Source organism: Chlorocebus sabaeus, chromosome 1, assembly GCF_047675955.1.
Source record: "Chlorocebus sabaeus isolate Y175 chromosome 1, mChlSab1.0.hap1, whole genome shotgun sequence".
In the NCBI taxonomy this organism is placed as follows: Eukaryota; Metazoa; Chordata; class Mammalia; order Primates; family Cercopithecidae; genus Chlorocebus; species Chlorocebus sabaeus.
In genome coordinates, this window is record NC_132904.1 from 58,281,742 (window position 1) to 58,300,427 (window position 18,686).

At 41.1% G+C, this 18,686-nt stretch overlaps 1 protein-coding gene across 1 annotated transcript; it reads left to right on the forward strand.

The window, feature by feature from the left end:
* The first annotated feature begins 15,803 nt into the window (after positions 1 to 15,803).
* MRPL17 (mitochondrial ribosomal protein L17) lies at positions 15,804 to 17,248 on the forward strand. Its single transcript, XM_008008414.3, has 3 exons — positions 15,804 to 16,069; positions 16,377 to 16,445; positions 16,790 to 17,248. Exons 1-3 carry the CDS (start codon positions 15,896 to 15,898, stop codon positions 17,102 to 17,104), a joined length of 558 nt encoding a protein of 185 aa, XP_008006605.1. The 5' UTR covers positions 15,804 to 15,895; the 3' UTR covers positions 17,105 to 17,248.
* Positions 17,249 to 18,686: the final 1,438 nt, after the last annotated feature.

The window sequence follows — 18,686 nt, forward strand, 5'->3', positions numbered from 1 at the left end:
TCATATGAATTAAATTAGTATCACCTTCACTACTTCTTAACAGTAATCTCTATGATTTTCTTAACAGAACTTTCCTTTAGGAATGATGTTTTTGTTTGTTGGTTTGGTTTAGCAATTGTCAGGAGTCAAAAGAGATGAAATCGTTCAACAAAAATTATTATTCTTGCTGTCCTTACTACAATATATCTGGTTTTAGTATAGTCTATCGTGAGCCAAAAATACCATTTCTTTTTTTTTCTTTTTCACACAAGAAGATGTAGAAGAGACAAAAATACCACTTCTAATGCCACATTTTTTTTTTCTTAACAGAAATTATGTATAAGCAAGGAAAAGGAGGCTTCATATACACCAATATTTTGATTTGTTCCTCTGTTTTACCCCTTGGATATTTTATTCAGGACTATATACCATAAGATTCAAAATGAGCAAGAGGAATAGCCTTCTTTTTTAAAATGAGTGAAGGGTCAATGTGTAAGGGGAGGTGGGAAAGGAGAACAACAATGCTATTTCTACTATAGACATATTCTTGGGCAGATCAATTTTGGAAAAGAAATATATGGATGTTGAGGACCTGGAAGAAATTACTGTAAAACTATCTATGCAGGCGTATCTCCTAGAAAGTCCCATGAACCCCCCGGGTGTGCATACCTAAGTTTGAAGAGAACTTTCCTAAAATATAAGCCCTATGAATGTAGGGGATTGGTATGGTTTTGAGATGGAGGCTGGAGTAAAGTGGTGCCATCTCCGCTCACTGCAACCTCCGCCTCCTGGGTTCAGGTGATTCTCCTGCCTCAGCCTCCTGACTAGCTGAGACTACAGAGGTGTGCCACCATGCCCAGCTTTTTGTATTTTTAGTAGAGACAGGGTTTCACCATGTTGGCCAGGCTGGTCTTGAACTCCTGACCTCATGATCTGCCTGCCTCAGCCACCCAAAGTGCTGGGATTACAGGTGTGATCCAACATGCCTGGCCGGTTTTTTTTTTTTTTTTAATTGTTTGTGGCAAATATTTTCTGTTTGTGTCCCAGATACACTCTCCATCCTTTTGTGTCCTGTTGTGTGCCCTGAAACTGGGCTCCATTGCCCTCTGGTTTCTGAGTGGGTGAGGCCACAAGGAAGTACCAGCAAAAGATCAAAAGGAAAAAGGAGAGTGAGTTCTGGCTACCGATTCCCCTAGGTCCCTTCCCACACTTCCTTCCCTCCCCCTGCATCGCTCCCACCATGCAGTGACCCTCCCCCAGGGAATTGTTCCCCCCACTTGCCCCTTCAAGCCTCAAGGTGGTAATGGTTCTGATACTGCTAGCCTGAGGTCTTGCACTATTGTTTTTGTTGGCTTTCCTAAATCCAGTCCGTATCTTACAAAATTTAGGTGTGTCATCTGTTGCCTATCAGGACCCTAAAAATACTATGTAAGCATTTGTTGAATGAATGAATGAATGAATCCTTACGCCTACCAAGTCACCATCTTCTTATCTGCACTACAACAAAAACTTCCTAACTGGTTTTCCTGACTCTGCTCTTGCTCCCTCTCTCCATTTTCCACAACCTAAGCTAAAGAGACCCACAATTGTGTGCTGCTTAGTGACAGGAATGTGTTCTGAGAAATGCGTCATTAGGTGATTTAGTAGTTGTTTGAACTTCATACAGTGTACTTACACAAACCTAGATGGTATAGCCTACTACATATGTCGGCTATATGGTATAGCCCATTGCTCGTGGGCTACAAACCTGGATAGCATGTTAATGTAGTAAATACTGTAGGCAAAATAACACAATGGTAAATATTTGTGTATCTAAACACATCTCAACATTTTTTTTTTTTTTTTTTTGGTGACAGGGTCTCACTCTGTCACCCAGGCTGGAGTGCAGTGCAGTGATGCAATCATGGCTTATTGCAGCCACTACCTCTTGGGATCAGGTGACCCTCCCACCTCAACCTCCTGAGTAGCTGGGATTGCAGGTGTACGCCACCATGCCCTGCTAATTTTTTTTTTTATCTTATAGAGATGGAGTTTCACCATGTTGCCCAAACTGTTATCAAACTCCTGGGGTCTAGTGATCTGCCCACCTTGGCCTCCCAAAGTGCTGGGATTACAGGCATGAACCACCGCACTTGGCCAGCCCACAGTATTATCATTTTATGTGACCATCAAGTTATATGTCATCATTGACTGAAAGGTGTATTGTGAGGCCTATGACTATATTTAAAATGGAAATTGATCATGTCATTTCTCTACCTAAAATGCTACAGGGGCTTCCCCCTACCTTTTAAGACAGAGTTCAAAATCATTGAAATGATTTACAGTATATATTTATACACAATGGAATCCATGTCTCACTCCAGCCTCAATGCTCACCCCTTTCCATTCACTCCTCCAGCCACAGTGAACTTTTCTTCAGTCCAGAAAGGATTTTTCTTCTAGGCCTTCAAACATGCCATTTCTTTCATTCAGAACACTCTTCCCCTACTTTTTCATCTAGACTACTCCTATTTATCCTTAGGTGCCAGCTTAGACATCACTTCCTCAGAGAAGCCTTCCACGACCTACTAAACTGCACATACTTTAAATGCCCTCCATTATCTATTCCAGAAAAATTCATATTGTTCCTTTCTAAGCATGTAACCACTTCTACATATCTGTTTAATGTTTAACTCCTCACTAAATTATACACCTTATAAGAACAGTTATCCAGTGCATTCCAAACGGCTAATTCAATGGTTGGTGCATAGTAAGTTTCAACACATATTGAATGAATGAAAGAAACCTAGGCCGGGCACAGTGGTTCATGCCTGTAATCCCAGCACTTTGGGAGGCTGAGGCGGGTGGATCATTTGAGGTTAGGAGTTCAAGACCAGCCTGACCAACATGGTGAAACCCCGTCTCCACTAAAAATACAAAAAACTTAGCCGGGCATGGTGGCAGGTGCCTGTAGTCCCAGCTACTCGGGAGGCTGAGACGGGAGAATTGCTTAAACCTGGGAGGCGGAGGTTGCAGTAAGCCAAGATCATGCCACTGAACTCCAGCCTGAGCAACAGAGTGAAACTCCATCTCAAAAAAAAAAAGAAAAAAAGAAAGAAACCTGGGGTGGGGTTGAAGGTAGTCACTTGATATATACTGAGCTGTACTGGAATTCAAATATAGTTCTTCTCTTTCAAGGAATAAAGCCTCTCAACTTTTTTCACAAGGGCTTTCCTCAGTTTCTTCACCTGCACAATAACTCAGGTGTTCTTAATCTGGAGGTCTGATACCCAAGGGGTCAATGAATAAAATTCAGGAGGTCCATAAGCTTGAATGGGAAAAAAAAAATATGTCTTTATTTTTATTCACCTGTTACTGCAATGTAGCATTTTCTTCCATTTGTATGTAGGTGGCAAACCACAATAGTCTCAATTATTCTAATTCTAAACAGCACATATTATGATGTCACCAAATGGAGATTTTAAAAAAATATTTTGAAAACAACATAATTGGCTTCCTTTGTATTCCTTTGTATCTTCTTTCATGCATTTAAAAGCATTCTCAGAAGATTAAGATTTCTCAGTCTTGGTCAAAAGGCACAACAAAAGTTAAGAGCCCTTTGACTGGATGATCAGTAAGTCTCCTTCCAAATGAATCCAGTTTATAGCTATTATCTCCTCCGATGTGCCTATTGCCCAACTTTTATCTGATTCAAAGGTTTCCAAAATAGGTAAGTAGGGAATAAAGAAAAGAACCAATTTCTGGCGGTGCAGAAATATATGAGTGAGGATGAGAGAAAGGACCCAAAGCAAAAACAAATCAGATGCTTTGCAAATAGTACAGTCAGGAACATGTTTGAGTTCAGGCTCACAGGAAGAGGTAAGCTGGAGAGATCTTTTTAATAATTTAAACCCAGTAGTGAAAGGTCACAGATAATGGGAAATACCACACAGAGGCACAATCAGAGAGATAGTTGGTGTTGAGGTATAATGAAAGCTAGCTGACAAGAAATGGGCCTAGCCACACAATAAATTCTAAATAACAGGCCAGGTGTAGTGGCTCATACCTGTAATTTCAGCACTTTGAGAGGCTGAGGTGGGAGGACTGCTTGAGCCCAGGAGTCTGAGACCAGCTTGGGCAACACAGTGAGACCCCATCTCTACAAAAAAAAAAACAAAAATTAGCTGGGTATGGTGGCGCATACCTGTAGTCCTAGCTACTCAGGAGGCTGAGATGGAAGGATCTCTTGAGCCCAGGAGGCAGAGGTTGCAGTGAGCAGAGATCTCACCACTGCACCCCAGCCTGGGCAACAGAGTAAGACCCTGTCTCAAAAGAATAAAATATAAATTAAAAATTCCCAATAACTAGCAAATGAAAGAGAAAGGAGAGGATAAATAATTGTGCTTAGTAAAGGTAAAGTCATCAAGAAACACAAATAAATCAAAGTTTTATATTTTTTAAGATTTTTTAAGGTTTTTTTCCTCTTTTATGACCTTGTAAACTTGTAAACTTTTCTTTTTTACAAACTTATAAAAGCACAGTGCTAGCTTGGGTATAGAAGGGAGGGGAGAGGAAATGGGATACATGAGTCAGAGTCCTTCTTTGACCTTGAAAGACCTTATAATTTCTGCAGCAGGCATTTCATCTCACTAATAATAGAAGGAAATAAAGCAGGGAGGGGAAAGAACACCACATGAAGAGAATAAGCCAAGTTGGAAACAGCTAGTCACCATTTCCAGAATGAAGTCACTGTAGAGGATTGTGCTGATTCTATCCAAATTCTGCCCCTCTATCACCCTGAACCATCTCAACTTTAGTTACGTGTAAATCAGGAGTTAATTTTCCTAAATTCAATTGCTTACAAGGCTTATTGTTTCCGCTTGAGGTGTGTTTTGATTTGTTGTTATCCTCAATATCCTGGTGACTCTGAAAAAGTCATTTTAACTGATCACCTAATATGATCATCATTCCATAAGATACTAGAGATAGGCTGTGTCTTTGTCCAGTGCCTCCCAAAACATTGGATTCAGAGAGGGGTTAAGACCCTGCTCTGAGGGTAAGAATTAATATATATCAAGAAAAAGCCAGTTCCTAGGATATTTCACATTCAGGATTCTAGAGATAGAATCAGAACTTGGCTTGGGATTTAATCAATAATTGCTTCCTACCATCATCACTAAACCCCTGATCGAACACTTTGCTGTGCTCCCCTAAACTGGCTCCCCAAACACTGCTTCACAGAGGCTCCTGCAGAATGGGATGCAGGCATTTAAGGGTTCTCTGCAGTGATATCAGCAGATCCAACCCCCTTCTTCCAGTAGAGGTTACGGACAATACTTCTTTTAGAGGCTGGGATCTTTTTTCTTCAGCTGCCTCCCAAAACATTGATTGGGACCACTTTCCTCAATCCTGCCAGACTGACTGTGGTCACTACCAACACCTCCTCAGGGACTCCACCTGGACTCTCATCAGAGTCCCTCCAAGTCCTGTCTCAGGCAGAATACTCAGATCTATTCCAAGCACCTTCCCTGGGATCTCAGGCAGATACTGAGGACCAGTGGGTAACAGGGTTGAGAGGTAAGAGCAGCCTGTCCCGGCTGCAGAAATAAGGGGTGAATTGTCTGTAAAAAAATGTTTAAATAGTAATAAAACTAACTAAAAGTCAATCTGATTTTTATTATCACCTTGTACAACAATTCTAGGCAATGTTAGTGATACAATAACCCTCACCAAAAAAAAAATGTTAATCTAAGTTCCAAGCAATTGCTACAGTTACTGTTGCATTATAATAATATGTATGTAAGCTTCAAATTATCACTTTTTAAATTTATTCACTAAAAAATATTTTATTCTACATGGAAGTTAATTTGGAGAACTAGTTACACAAACTCTGCCACATATATTTTTCTCTCTTTTTTTTTTTTTTTTTTTTTTTGTCAGGAGACCAGAGTTTTATTATTACTCAAATCAGTCTCCCTGAGCATTCATGGATCAGAATTTTAAGGATAACTTGGTGGGTGGGGGAAAAGTTAGTGAGCTGGGAATGCTGATTGGTCAGGTCAGAGATGAAATCACAGGGAGTAGAAGCTGTCTTCTTGCAGTGAGTCAGTTCCTGGGTGGGGACCACAAGATCAGATGAGCCAGTTTATCCATCTGGGTGGTGCCAGCTGATCCATCAAGTGCAGAGTCTATAAAATATCTCAAGCACTGATCTTAGGAGCAGTTTAGATAGGGTCAGAATCTTGTAGCCTCAGCTGCATGACTCCTGAACCATAATTTCTAATCTTGTGGCTATTCTGTTAGTCCTACAAAGGTAGTTTAGTCCCCAGGCAAGAAAGGGGTTTGCCTTGGAAAAGGCCTGTTATCATGTTTGTTTTAAACTATAAACTATAAGTTAAGTTCCTCCCAAAGTTAGTTCAGCCTATACCCAGGAATGAACAAGAACAGCTTGGAGGTTAGAAACAAGATGGAATTGGGACTGTCTCAGTTACAATTTTGCAGTGGTAGTTTCAATATCTCCCTTTGGATTTTACAACACTTTAATCTTAAGGTGTCAGCTAATGAAGATGGAAAAAGGGCAAAGACCCCTCTAATTTCTTTCTGCTGACCAGGGGTGTAGTGGGGGTAGGTGTTGACCCCAAGGTGAGAGGAGTGAAATCACTTTGCAACTGTCTGAGCATACTCAAACAGTCCTGGCTGGGATTCTAAGGCTTATATGACAAAGGCATTAGTATTGCCATCTATAATTTTAGTTCCACATTTAAGGGAACGGCATACTATAAGGTAAATAATGAGTACTAAGATAACGAGTGTGATTTCCAGTTTGAAAAATAAAGTTTTGAAAGCTCTAGTTTTCAAAATGGGGACTTGCAGCCCACAAAGAATTTAAGATTTAGTCCAAACTGCAGAAAAAATCTGAAGAACAACTAACCACAGGTGTACTATAGTTTTTTTGAAGCATAATTTTTCTCTCTCCAGTCCCTATTTTTATCCAAAACACATCATGATAGAACTGATTTGTTCACAAAATAAACTTTAGTCTTAGCATACTTGGCCTGATTATTTGCATAAAGTGCAGCAAGAACAATTATTTTTCACATAGGCTTTTTTTAATATTGGCTTTTGAAACTGTTCTACAAGGAATCTCAAGTTGTACTTTTTAAAAGCCTTGAAGCCCAGCCATGGATTTATCTTGCCTACAAATTACCTGTGAATTCCTCACCTCAAGGTCTCAAGATAACTTGGGGCTCCTGGGTCTGTCAGAAAGTGACATTCTTTACTTACCACTGGTCAGGAACTCTGTACAAGGACTATGAGACCTCAACTCTGTATGAGGCCAGCTTTCCCAAGGGGCTTTATTGGCTCTGTAAGTCAACTTTGATTCCTTAAAGAAAGCCTGTCATTTTAGTCAAAGCCTTGGTAAAATAACCAGTTTCTCCAATTGTGTCTTGTTTCAAAAGGGAACAGATTCTCATTGCACTTATTCAAATAACTATACTGCCATAAGTTGAGAATACTCACAAATAGTTTCTAAATTCCATAGAAATCACATAAAGAGAAAGCAATATGCTTCAAATTTTGTTCTCAGGAGTATACTTTACTCACTTGCTAAAAGTTGTAAATAGCTCAAAAGAAATGTTTCCTTAACTCTGAAAACAAAAGGATTAGCAATGTTTAACACATCAGCTCTCCATGAGAGTCCCAGAAGTTTCAGTTTTTCTCTATTCCAATTGCAGAATTTTTAAAGTTATCAGAGGCCTGCACTCAGAGTCTATATCTGACTATAAACTGCCTTTTGAAAAGAAGCAAAGCCAGACAAAATGTCTGGTGATGACAAAAGTCTTACAACAGCCACTATTAAAGCTACAATTGACTAGAAATTTTGGTTACTTCTGTGGCATACAACAATTTTACGTAACAATTATAATTATTAATAATGTACCCTAAATCATTTCAGAATTATAGAAGTTTCCCATAATTTTGGAAAAATACTAAAAACATATTTATATAAATACAGCCCAAAGACAGCCAAACACCATTTCATATTTGACAATGCTTCCTATATGATTTTTATACCAAATAAGCCAAACACATCATTTTTGGACTTCAGAGGACCTAATGTCTAAAAGGATTGATAAGGTCAGAAAACGATATACTTCATAATTTAATTTTGGAAAGTTTATCAAATATCAAAGGTTTCGAACACTATATCACAAAATAGGATCACAGATTGTTCATTTATCTGAAGTGGTAACTCAAAAAAAATTTTTTTAAGATGAAAACCTTTGCTCTAATAGAATAGACTTAGCTTTCCAAACAAAAACCCAGTGAAGATAGCATGAGGTCAGCTGAATCTGTCTCTTCTCTCTCCTCCTCATTTTCCCCTGCCATTTACCCAAAGGAGAAAACAAAAACCTTTCATTATCTTTTAATATTACATAAAAATATTTTTCAAAAGAGAAATCCAGGAAAGAGCAAGACTGTCTCAAAAAATAGAAAAATTAAAAAATTAAAATAAAAACCTTGATTTATTGGAAAAAAAGGAGAGAAAACCAAGCTTCATGTTTGCATTATTGCATCTTTAATGCTATAGCTAGTTTCTAAATAAAAGTTTATCAATCTATTCAGTTTTAATTAGTTTGACCGTAAGGTAATATTTTTATAAATTTTTTAAAACCCTTTACAATTTTCTGTTAAACAGCAGATCAGTTTTCTAAGAAAACTCTGTTATTCGGACACATAGGCCCAGATTCTGGCCCTGCATTAATGTGCTTTTATTTTAATATTCAGCATATGGAAAAAAATTAAATAATTCCCTTCAAATGTTTGCCAAGTTACTCATACCCACAGAACTTTCCTCATAAGACCAAGCCTTCACAAACCCTTTTCAACTTGCTTAAACCTTCAGTTTCGTCCCAATACTCTTTTAGGATAAGACAATCTTTAAATCCCTCTAAACTAGACAAAATTACATTATCTTTAACAAAAGCCACATTTCCATGCCGACTTATCATCTTTTACCAAAACACATCCTACTGTCCTTACACACTGTGGATGTAAAACCATTTCTCCGGTAGTCTCAATCACATGTAACAATGTTGACCCTTAGCAACTTTCATTTTTGGTGAAAAGCATGACATGTAAGAGATTTTAATTATGTACTAGGTGTGGGGCCTAGGATGTCAGACAGAAGTGAAGATAAGCTCTGACTCTTTCTAGCATAGCTATGGGGATGGCTAACTCCACATGTCCCCAGGCCTTATCTAGAGTCTAATGCTCCAAAGTAGGTAAACTGAACAATTTTCAAAAGTCAAAGAAGCAGTTTACAACCTTAAAGAATTTAGCACATCTGATATCTGACCTTTAGACCAAATGTCTACATTTTGAAGACATTTTTATTTTACCAATAATCTTTAAAACTGTCTTTATTTCCAAAAGATTACTAAAGTCACATGAACAAAAAGGCATTAAAGTTTCTATTTTTCTAACAAAATATTTTATTTAAGTGCTTATTTTTCTAAGTCAATTAATCAGAGCCCTTTTATATAAACATTACACACATAACACATATAAATAGACAGACAGAAAGAAGGTTCAGCACTTTTGAGGTTTTTCATTTGTCAGTTTCTTTTTTTTTTTTTTTTTTTTTCTCGCTCTGTCACCCAGGCTGGAATGCAGTGGTGCGATCTCGGCTCACAGCCAGCTCTGCCTCCTAGGTTCATGCCATTCTCCTGTCCTGCCTCAGCCTCTCAAGCAGCTGGGACTACAGGCGCCCGCCACCATTCCCGGCTAATAGTTTGTATTTTTAGTAGAGATGGGGTTTCACTGTGTTAGCCAGGATGGTCTCGATCTCCTGACCTTGTGATCCACCCACCTCAGCCTCCCAAAGTGGTGTGAGCACTGGCTTACAGGTGTGAGCCACTGTGCCCAGCCCCTCATTTGCCAGTTTCTTAACTGGAGTACTGGCTTCAGGGTGAAGCCCTTGGAAGTACAGGGCCAGGAAAGCATGCAGTTTCTAGAGTCTAATAAGCAGGCACTGCTGGAAGGCAAAGACAGGTCCCCAAGATTAAGGGTGCCATCTTATACTGTATCCTAGATCCCCAAAAGAGAGGGAAATACTACAGGAGAAGATAGTGCAGTACTTTTACCATGCATTTCATTGTAAGGCAGCCCAAAGCCAATCAGCCCATTTTACACTCAGCCCATCCCCCATGGGAGTCTCATCTCTCAGTGAAGGTTGGAGATGTTTCCATATCTTCCAGGGGGCCAACAACATGCTTCTCTAATTAAAACATCAAAGAGCCAAGTATCCCCCCATAACTGCTGTTAGCCATCCCCAAAGGTAATTTCCTACCTAGTTATTACACACCAAATTTCTCTCATAATGCAAAGTAATTTTTGATACCCACAAAAGTCAAAACTGTCAGCTAATGCAATGCAAAACAGAATACAGCCTTAGATTTTGAAAGGGATCTATTCTCTTTCAATTCCTGGGCTTCTGTGAGGAAAGCAGAGCTTTATCCCAGAATAGCATCTGTGGTGCCTCCTCTGCTTTTCCCCAGGAATCCCAGGCTGTTAGAATGTATCTTAGATTCTCTCATGTGGGCATCAAGAGTGGCAAGAAGACAAAATGGAAAAGAACAATTCTGTCTACTGAGAAAAAAAAACTTTTTTCAGAAAAACACAACTCAAGAAGAGGAAAAAGATAAAGTCCTCTTAAATACATATAGCTTGGATATTTATTTTTAATTCAGCTGATTTTAGCCATAGAGCTCTTTTTTAAAAAAAATAAATAAATGCTTTTAAATCTCTTATTACTAGACTCTAGCCAGGACAGCCAATATTTCCGGATTTTGATTTCTACCACAGGTAACTTTCCTCATGAAATTAGTAAGTTTTAGCTAAGGTTATAACTTAACCATGGACATATAAGGTGTCTCAAAGAGATGATAAGCAGTTTCTTTTTTTTTTTTTTTTTTTTTTTTCTTGCAAGATTTGCAATCTCCCCAAGGGTAGTTTAGAGAAAGGAAAATCCCAGACAGGAAATCAGAAGTTATCCATGGGGGAAAAACCCTCAATAAATAGCAAAATTACACAAATAACAAACCAGAAAGGAAACATTCCAGAAGCGAAGAATTGAACCCAGGCCACCACTGTCGAAAGAAAAAGCTTCAGTTACCGAGCCACACAGCATTGAGCAGTTTCTATTGCTCTTCCCAGAAGTCTAGAGCAGTCAATTTCAAGCTTGCAAAGGCTCTTAACTCCTTAAGATAATTTTTAGGGCTAACATGAACCCCAAAATTCCTGTCCTCTGGATGGCAGAAACCAAGAGAAAATATCTTCACATGGTCACAAGGTTAAGCTCTTAAGGACACTAAACAAGACAGAGAAATTTCATCCGGTATTGGTTTCAGGGACCCTCAACAAAGTTTGTTACTGACCAGTCTGCTGGGCTGGCTTGTAAAGCAGGCTTATTGGGGTCCTAAGCCCACGTTCTATCCTGTGATAACCCTCTCTCCATTACAGAAAGACAAATTCTTAGCACAAAGTCAACCAGATTTCCTACAGCCTAAGACTAGACTCACAAATGCTTTTTTCTAGTAATCAAACCATTGCAGAGAAGGCAAATAGTGATGTTTACCATTTACACACACACGTGCACACACACACACAGATGGGGAGGTGCAGAAACCCAGCTGGTAAGAATTTCTTACCCTTTTTGCCAGCACACCAGGTTTTGAGATTCCCTTTCTCTGCAGCTTCCAGAAGAACAGAGCAGCTTTTGATGACCCTGCTAGTTGTGCCATAGCACATGTAAAGGTCAAGCCACTTTACAAAAGAAAATCACCCTTTTCTCTCTTATGGAACCATAAGCAAAAGATTCTCAATTTTGCAAGATGCTGCCCAAGAGGCTGCATAGGGAACCAAACTAATATTTTCCATCCCCGTAAAAGCAAAATATACATAACAAAATAGACACTAGTCACCTCATTCACCACCCAGTATTGACCTGGCAAGGCTCAAACTTTCTCCCATTGGTCACATTGTCTTTGATCCACTCCAGGTGGGGAGGGATGACCTCTGACCAGTAATCTGATGGGTGGTCTCTGGGAAAGACGAAGAGCAGATAGTCGCCCCGAGCCAGGTCTGTTGAGCTTTCTTTGGGGCTCACCTTGTGATAGGGCTACAGTTATAGGACATCACCCCAAGACTATTTCTCTATTGCAATTAAACCCATGCACATTGGGTCGCCAGTGCCCCATCAGTGGAGACAGTATCAGAGTCAGCCCCCAGTCCAAAACAACTAGGCAGCTGCTTGGGCTGGCGTCTGAATCCATCACCAGAGGGGGACTACCAAACCATGGGCAGGTAGCCACATGGGCAATCCTGGACAAGTCTCCAAATTTGTAACCATCCAATGGGTTCACCTTGCCTGCTGCCTAGACAGAGCTGATTTATCAAGACAGGGGAATTGCAATAGAGAAAGAGTAATTCACACAGAGCCAGCTGTGCAGGAGACTGGAGTTTTATTTATAGTTAGAGACATAAATTCATAAGAGTTTAATTAGCTTTCAGGCTCACTTCAAGTACATTTCATGTCTCCAACTCCTGTTGTACAAAATATCTCTGCTTTTAAACAGTAGATTTAAAACAAACAACTTTGGTTTTGTGGGATTTTTCATTTATGAGTTTTTTTTATGAATGCGAAGTTTCAAAGAAGGCCAATCAAACACAAAAATATCTGCAAAGAGCCAGAATAAGCCTTGAACAACATACAGTCAATAAAACATCAAGGTTTAAATTGTTGCTTTAACTTCCTTTTGGCTAGAAACTCCATATTCTGGTAATTCACCAAAATGACCAACACAAGGAAAAGAGGAGAGACACCCAATGTATGTTTTCTATACCTTTTAGAAAACATGGAGTTGGCCACATGCATGGGAGTCTATAAAAAAAGTGATACTGTAGACATCAAGGGAATGGGTATGGTTCAAAAAGTAATGCCTCACAAGTGTTACCATGGCAAAAACTGGAAGAGTCTATAATCTTACTTAGCATGCTGTTAGCATTGCTGTAAAAAAAAGAAAAAAAAAAGTTAAAGGCAAGATTCTTGCCAAAAGAATTAATGCGCATATGGAGCACATTAAACACTCTAAGGCACAAGGTAGCCTCCTGAAATGCATGAAAGAAAGTGATCAGAAAAAGAAGGGAGCCAAAGAGAAAGGTACCTGAATTCAGCTGACAGGCCAGACTGCTGCACCAAGAGAAGCACACTTTGTGAGAACCAATGGAGAGGAGCCAGAGCTACTGGAACCTATTCCCTTTGAATTCACGACATAATAGGTGCAAATAATAATAATGATAATAAAAGACCCTTGGACTGTAAAAAAAAAAAAAAAATTGTTCCATTAATATCAGCCCACAGAAATTGCAGAGAAAGCCAGTAGTGATGCTGCAAAAACAAAATATAAGGAAATTGACATCTAAAAAAAGAATCAAATTTTGAACACTACCAGAAGAGACAAGAGATGATGGTCTTGTATTGCCAGAAAAAGTCAAAAAGGACAATGTTTGATGCTACGATTGTTTTTACCAAGTGTAAGCATCTTCTAAAACAATGGATCAATGTTTCATTTTATCTAATTTTTTGCTGAGGAAGAGACTCTTCACAAGTTTTTACCAACAGAAATTTGTGATAAATTTTCTGGTGGGCCGGGCATGGTGGCTCACACCTCTAATCCCAGCTCTTTGGGAGGCTGAGGCGGGCAGATCACCTAAGGTCAGGAGTTCAAGACCAGCCTGGCCAACATGGCAAAACCCTGTCTCTACTAAAAATACAAAAAAATTAGCCAGGCGTGGTGGCGGGTGCCTGTAACCCCAGTTTCTTGCCAGGCTGAGGCATGAGAATCGCTTGAACCCAGGAGGTGGAGGTTGCAGTGAGCCAAGACTGCGCCATTGCACTCCAGCCTAGGCAACAAGAACGAAACTGCGTCTCAAAAAAAAAAATTCTGGTGAAAATATCTTAGTGAAATTTTTCAACTGCAAAGACAATTGAAAACTACAAGAGTTGTTCCCAAAGAAACAAAATATGAATGGTAATTGTAATTTCTGTAATTTATTGTAAATTTATTTGTGAAGTGTGATTTGTATAAATCTCTCAATGTATTTATATGTTCACGACTTTTCCTCTTTGTCTATTTGTTCCTTCATATTAAAGAAGCTTTTCAAAATTAAAATTAGCAAAGAGATGTTCTTTGGTCACCTAGAAGCTGACATAGTGACAAATCTATACGTCTACTGCATATGTACACGTAAAGAGGAGTGAATTCATTTCCTAAGACTGCTGTAACAAACTATCACAAACTGTGGAACTTAAAACAACAGAAATTTATTGTTTTGTGGCTCTGGAGGCTAGAAGTAATAAAGCAATGTGTTAGCAGCAGGGTCATGCTCTCTGACGGATCTGAAAAAGAATACGTTTTATACCTTTCCCTTGGCTTCAGGTGTGCTCCAGCAATCAATCTTTGGAGTTCATTCACTGATTTGCAACTGCTTAACTCTATAATCTCGCCTTTCAAGGTCACATGGCTTTCTCCCTATATGTCTCTGTCTTTACCTGGTCAGCATCACCCTGAGTGTCCATCTCTCTCTCCTCATACGCTTTTTTTTTTTTTTTTTTTTTTTTTTTTTTGAGATGGAGTCTGACTCTGTCACCCAGGCTAGAGTGCAGTGGCCTGATCTCAGCGCACTGCAACCTCCGCCTCCCGGGTTCAAGCTATTCTCCTGCCTCAGCCTCCCGTGTAGCTGGAATTACAGGCATGAGCCACCACACCCGGCTAATTTTTGTGTTTTTAGTAGAGACGGGGTTTCGCCATGTTGCCCAGGCTGGTCTCGAATTCCTGACCTCAGGTGATCCGCCCGCCTCGGCCTCCCAAAGTGCTGGAATTACAGGCGTGAGCCACCGTGCCCGACCTGTATATATGTATGTACGTATATATGTATCTATCTATCTATCTGGACACTAGGCATTTTGGATTAGGCGCCCACCTATACCCGTATGGCTTCATCTTAACAAATTACATCTGCAATGACCCTATTTCCACATAAGGTCACATCCTGAGTTACTGCAGGTTAGGACTTAACACAGCTTTTTGTGGACGGGAAGAATCACGAGGGAAGACACAATTCAACCCATAACAAGGAATAATTTTGACAGTCATTGCCAATTTGCAGATGTTAAGGCTCAAAAACAAACTACAATATTATTGTTCATTAACACACAAATGTGTAGGTATGTTTTTTCCCCTTAAAAAAACACACTGGTGTAATTTAAAACAATCCATTACTTTTCCCTTTAGCGCTGTAAATTTTTTAACTGGAATGATTACTTCAACAAAAGAAAAATTTCACTATCTGCGTTTCTTTTCCGGGCATCGTTATTATCCATTTTACTATTACTACTGAAAATCACTGTGTTAAAAACGATGCGTACAGGTGTCAACCAGGCCAGCTGGCCACTGCTGGACCGTGTAGGGCCGTCAGCCCGCCCGGGTGCCTTTCTCCTCAGACGCTCTCTTTCCCAGGAGGCTCCGCGGCGGAGCGTCCCATCGCCCTAAAAGCCACTGGCTGACGCAGCCAAAAAAAAAAAAAAAAAACCCGATGGCCCGCTTATCCCACACTAGGGGGCGCCTGCTTCTCCGGCCGCCACAGAGCGCTCTGGATGCCTGAAGCCCGCCCAGCTCGCCGCCTCTGGAAAAGCTCAACACCATTTCTCCGCCCTTCCCGAGATTGCCAACGAGGCAGGCCCTGATGCGCATGCGCAAACACGTTCGCCACGCTCGGAGCTAAGGCGCATGCGTCCACTGAAATTGCCGCCACCCGGTCTACCTTCCAGTTTCCAGTTCCGGCCTCCAAGGGGCGGGCAGAAGCTGGAAACATGCGGCTGTCGGTCGCTGCAGCCATCTCCCATGGCCGCGTATTTCGCCGTCTGGGCCTCGGTCCGGAGTCCCGCATCCATCTGTTGCGGAACTTGCTCACAGGGCTGGTGCGGCACGAACGCATCGAGGCACCATGGGCGCGTGTGGACGAGATGAGGGGCTACGCGGAGAAGGTGAGGAGCGGGGCCCTCTTGTCCACTCTGCGGGTCTGGTCTGAGGGGGCGGGGCCGGCTGCAAGTGGAAAGGGACTGGGACCAACCTGGTAAACCGTTCCCCAAGTCTGAGTCTCCTAGGACCCTCAGCTGAACCCGCCCCTCCGTCGCCTCTAATGGAAGACTGGTTAGGGCTGCGGAGTTAGGGATGGCGTAGATTGGAGATGCTTTGCTAGTGGAAAGAATGCATTGCGGTCCGGCATTAGAGAAATTAGATTGGCACCTTGTTTTCTTGCTCGGTTGGATCCGTGATGTTATGTCCTCACAGCTCATCGACTATGGGAAGCTGGGAGACACCAACGAACGAGCCATGCGCATGGCTGACTTCTGGCTCACAGTGAGTGCGTCCTATCTGCCTTCAGAATCCCACCCTTTGCTCTCCAGGGGTGGGGGTTGGAAGAAGGAGAACTGTGCAGAATTAAGCTTGGGTACTCACTTATGAGCCAATGTTGTTAACTAAATTAGAAACTGTGTCTTAAGTTAGTTGAAGTCGAAGTCAATATACCTCTGCACAACTGCCTATAAACGACTCCTTTGTGTAACATTGACTCTACCAGATTGGTGAGGGGCGGGGCAGGTCTTTCTATGTGTGGATGGACCTTATCTTTGGGAGTGGCCTAAAGTTAAATGCCTCTGCAGTTTTGCCTGACTCTTCTGTCTCTTGGATAATTCTCCCTCTAGGAGAAAGACTTGATCCCAAAGCTGTTTCAAGTTCTGGCCCCTCGATACAAAGATCAAAATGGGGGCTACACAAGAATGCTGCAGATCCCAAATCGGAGTTTGGATCGGGCGAAAATGGCAGTGATCGAGTATAAAGGGAACTGCCTCCCACCCCTGCCTCTGCCTCGCAGAGACAGCCACCTTACACTCCTAAACCAGCTGCTGCAGGGTTTGCGGCAGGACCTCAGCCAGAGCCAGGAAGCAAGCGACCACAGCTCAAACACCAAGGATTTAACTGGATCTGAAGAGTCTGCAGCCCTTAATCAGTGCCCATGATCACAGACCTTTGGAGCGCTTTTACTCTCTGAGAAGAACTGGAGCTAGAGATGTAAAATGGACAGTCTTAGTGGGATTGAGAACCTTCTGGGAGCCAGATGACCCTCTCTTTGCACAATAGATAAAAGTCTTTATATGAATATATATAAGTTCATTTCTTGTTTCCTTCCTGTGGGATTTCTGGAGAATGAGAATTACCCAAATGCTCAGTCTAACTGGGATAGTAAATTCCTGGCTTATGCTTCTGGTCCTTAAATTTGGGTTATTTTTGGTTAGTGCAGTTCTGTTTTTCTTAATGCCAGTTTACATGGGAATGCATCCTGTAATTCCAAATGTTGCCAGAGGTGGTTTTGTTTTGACATCTGGTCTCCTAGAGACTGAGTGCTTGGGATTTCTTAGAGAAGATTACTTCCTGACGGGTAGGGGAGTGACAATCTGCAAGTGAAACTTCCTTAAACAATCTAGTATCCTACGAATCTTCAGGGGATACTGCAATCATTCCTCTGTTTTGAGGCAGGATCACACATTACCTTCATGTGTTCCCTTCAGCCCCCTAAATGGGCCTGGGAGGAGAGGACCCAAGAACTCAGATGTTCTACCAGTTTGGCCAAAGGGGTGGAGACATTCAGCAGAGGATGTTGGTCTCCAGGATAAGCTCCTTCCTCTTGGTGGGGGGAAGGGGTAAGAAAGAGGGTCTATGCCTAAGAAGGATTAAGATATTAAACCTCCTGGGAATTTCCTGGAAATTTTTATTGTTGTCAAATCTGGCCTCTCTGGGAACCCAGAAAAGGGAAATCCGGCTTCAGAATGTGAGAAGCCGGGAACCCCTTTCTTGGCACAGCCAGGCTGCCGTTCCCTTGGGTTCAGAGGCTTTAGTATGGTGGTAGTTATGGAAAGACAGAAAGGAGCCATCACTCTTGGTCCAAACACTTGATAGTAGTGCCTGATAATTGCCATATCTCCAGTAGAGTAGGTAGAAGAGATTTTATCTTAGGCTCTATCTTCTGAGTGTATTTGGCCCACTGAACCCATCCACTGTCTGAGACAATAAGTAAGAGTAAAGGTAAAGGGATCACTGGTGTAGCAGACATGGCTTCAGTGACAGAACGAACTATTCTGGTGCTAATTCAGCTGCAGCTGCCTTAGTCTGATACTCATCTACTCCTAACAGAGCTCTTTATCTCTTTTTCTCTACTCTGGTTTGTTCTTCACACTAGCCAGAAAGCTCTTACATTTCAAATGAAATATAGTAGACACTCAAAACATTTATGAAATAAAGCTACAACTCTGCTTCTGCTAAAAAATATACCCCTCTTCTGTCTTAGCATGAACATCCACCCTAGCTAGATATCTAGGAGTCATGCCTGACTTCTAGAAAAACCACTTTCCTTAAAACCACATCTTTATTTTGAATAGATGGATTGTGGCTCAGCTCCTGTAGCTTTTCTTCTTAGACCCCAGAAATATATCTCCCTGTGGGACTTCCAACAGTTCCCTACATGCTTTTGGAGCATCTGCTGGTTCCCAGCATCAATTTAGGCAGAAGGGATACAGTATCCACTGTTTGTCTAATAGAGACTAG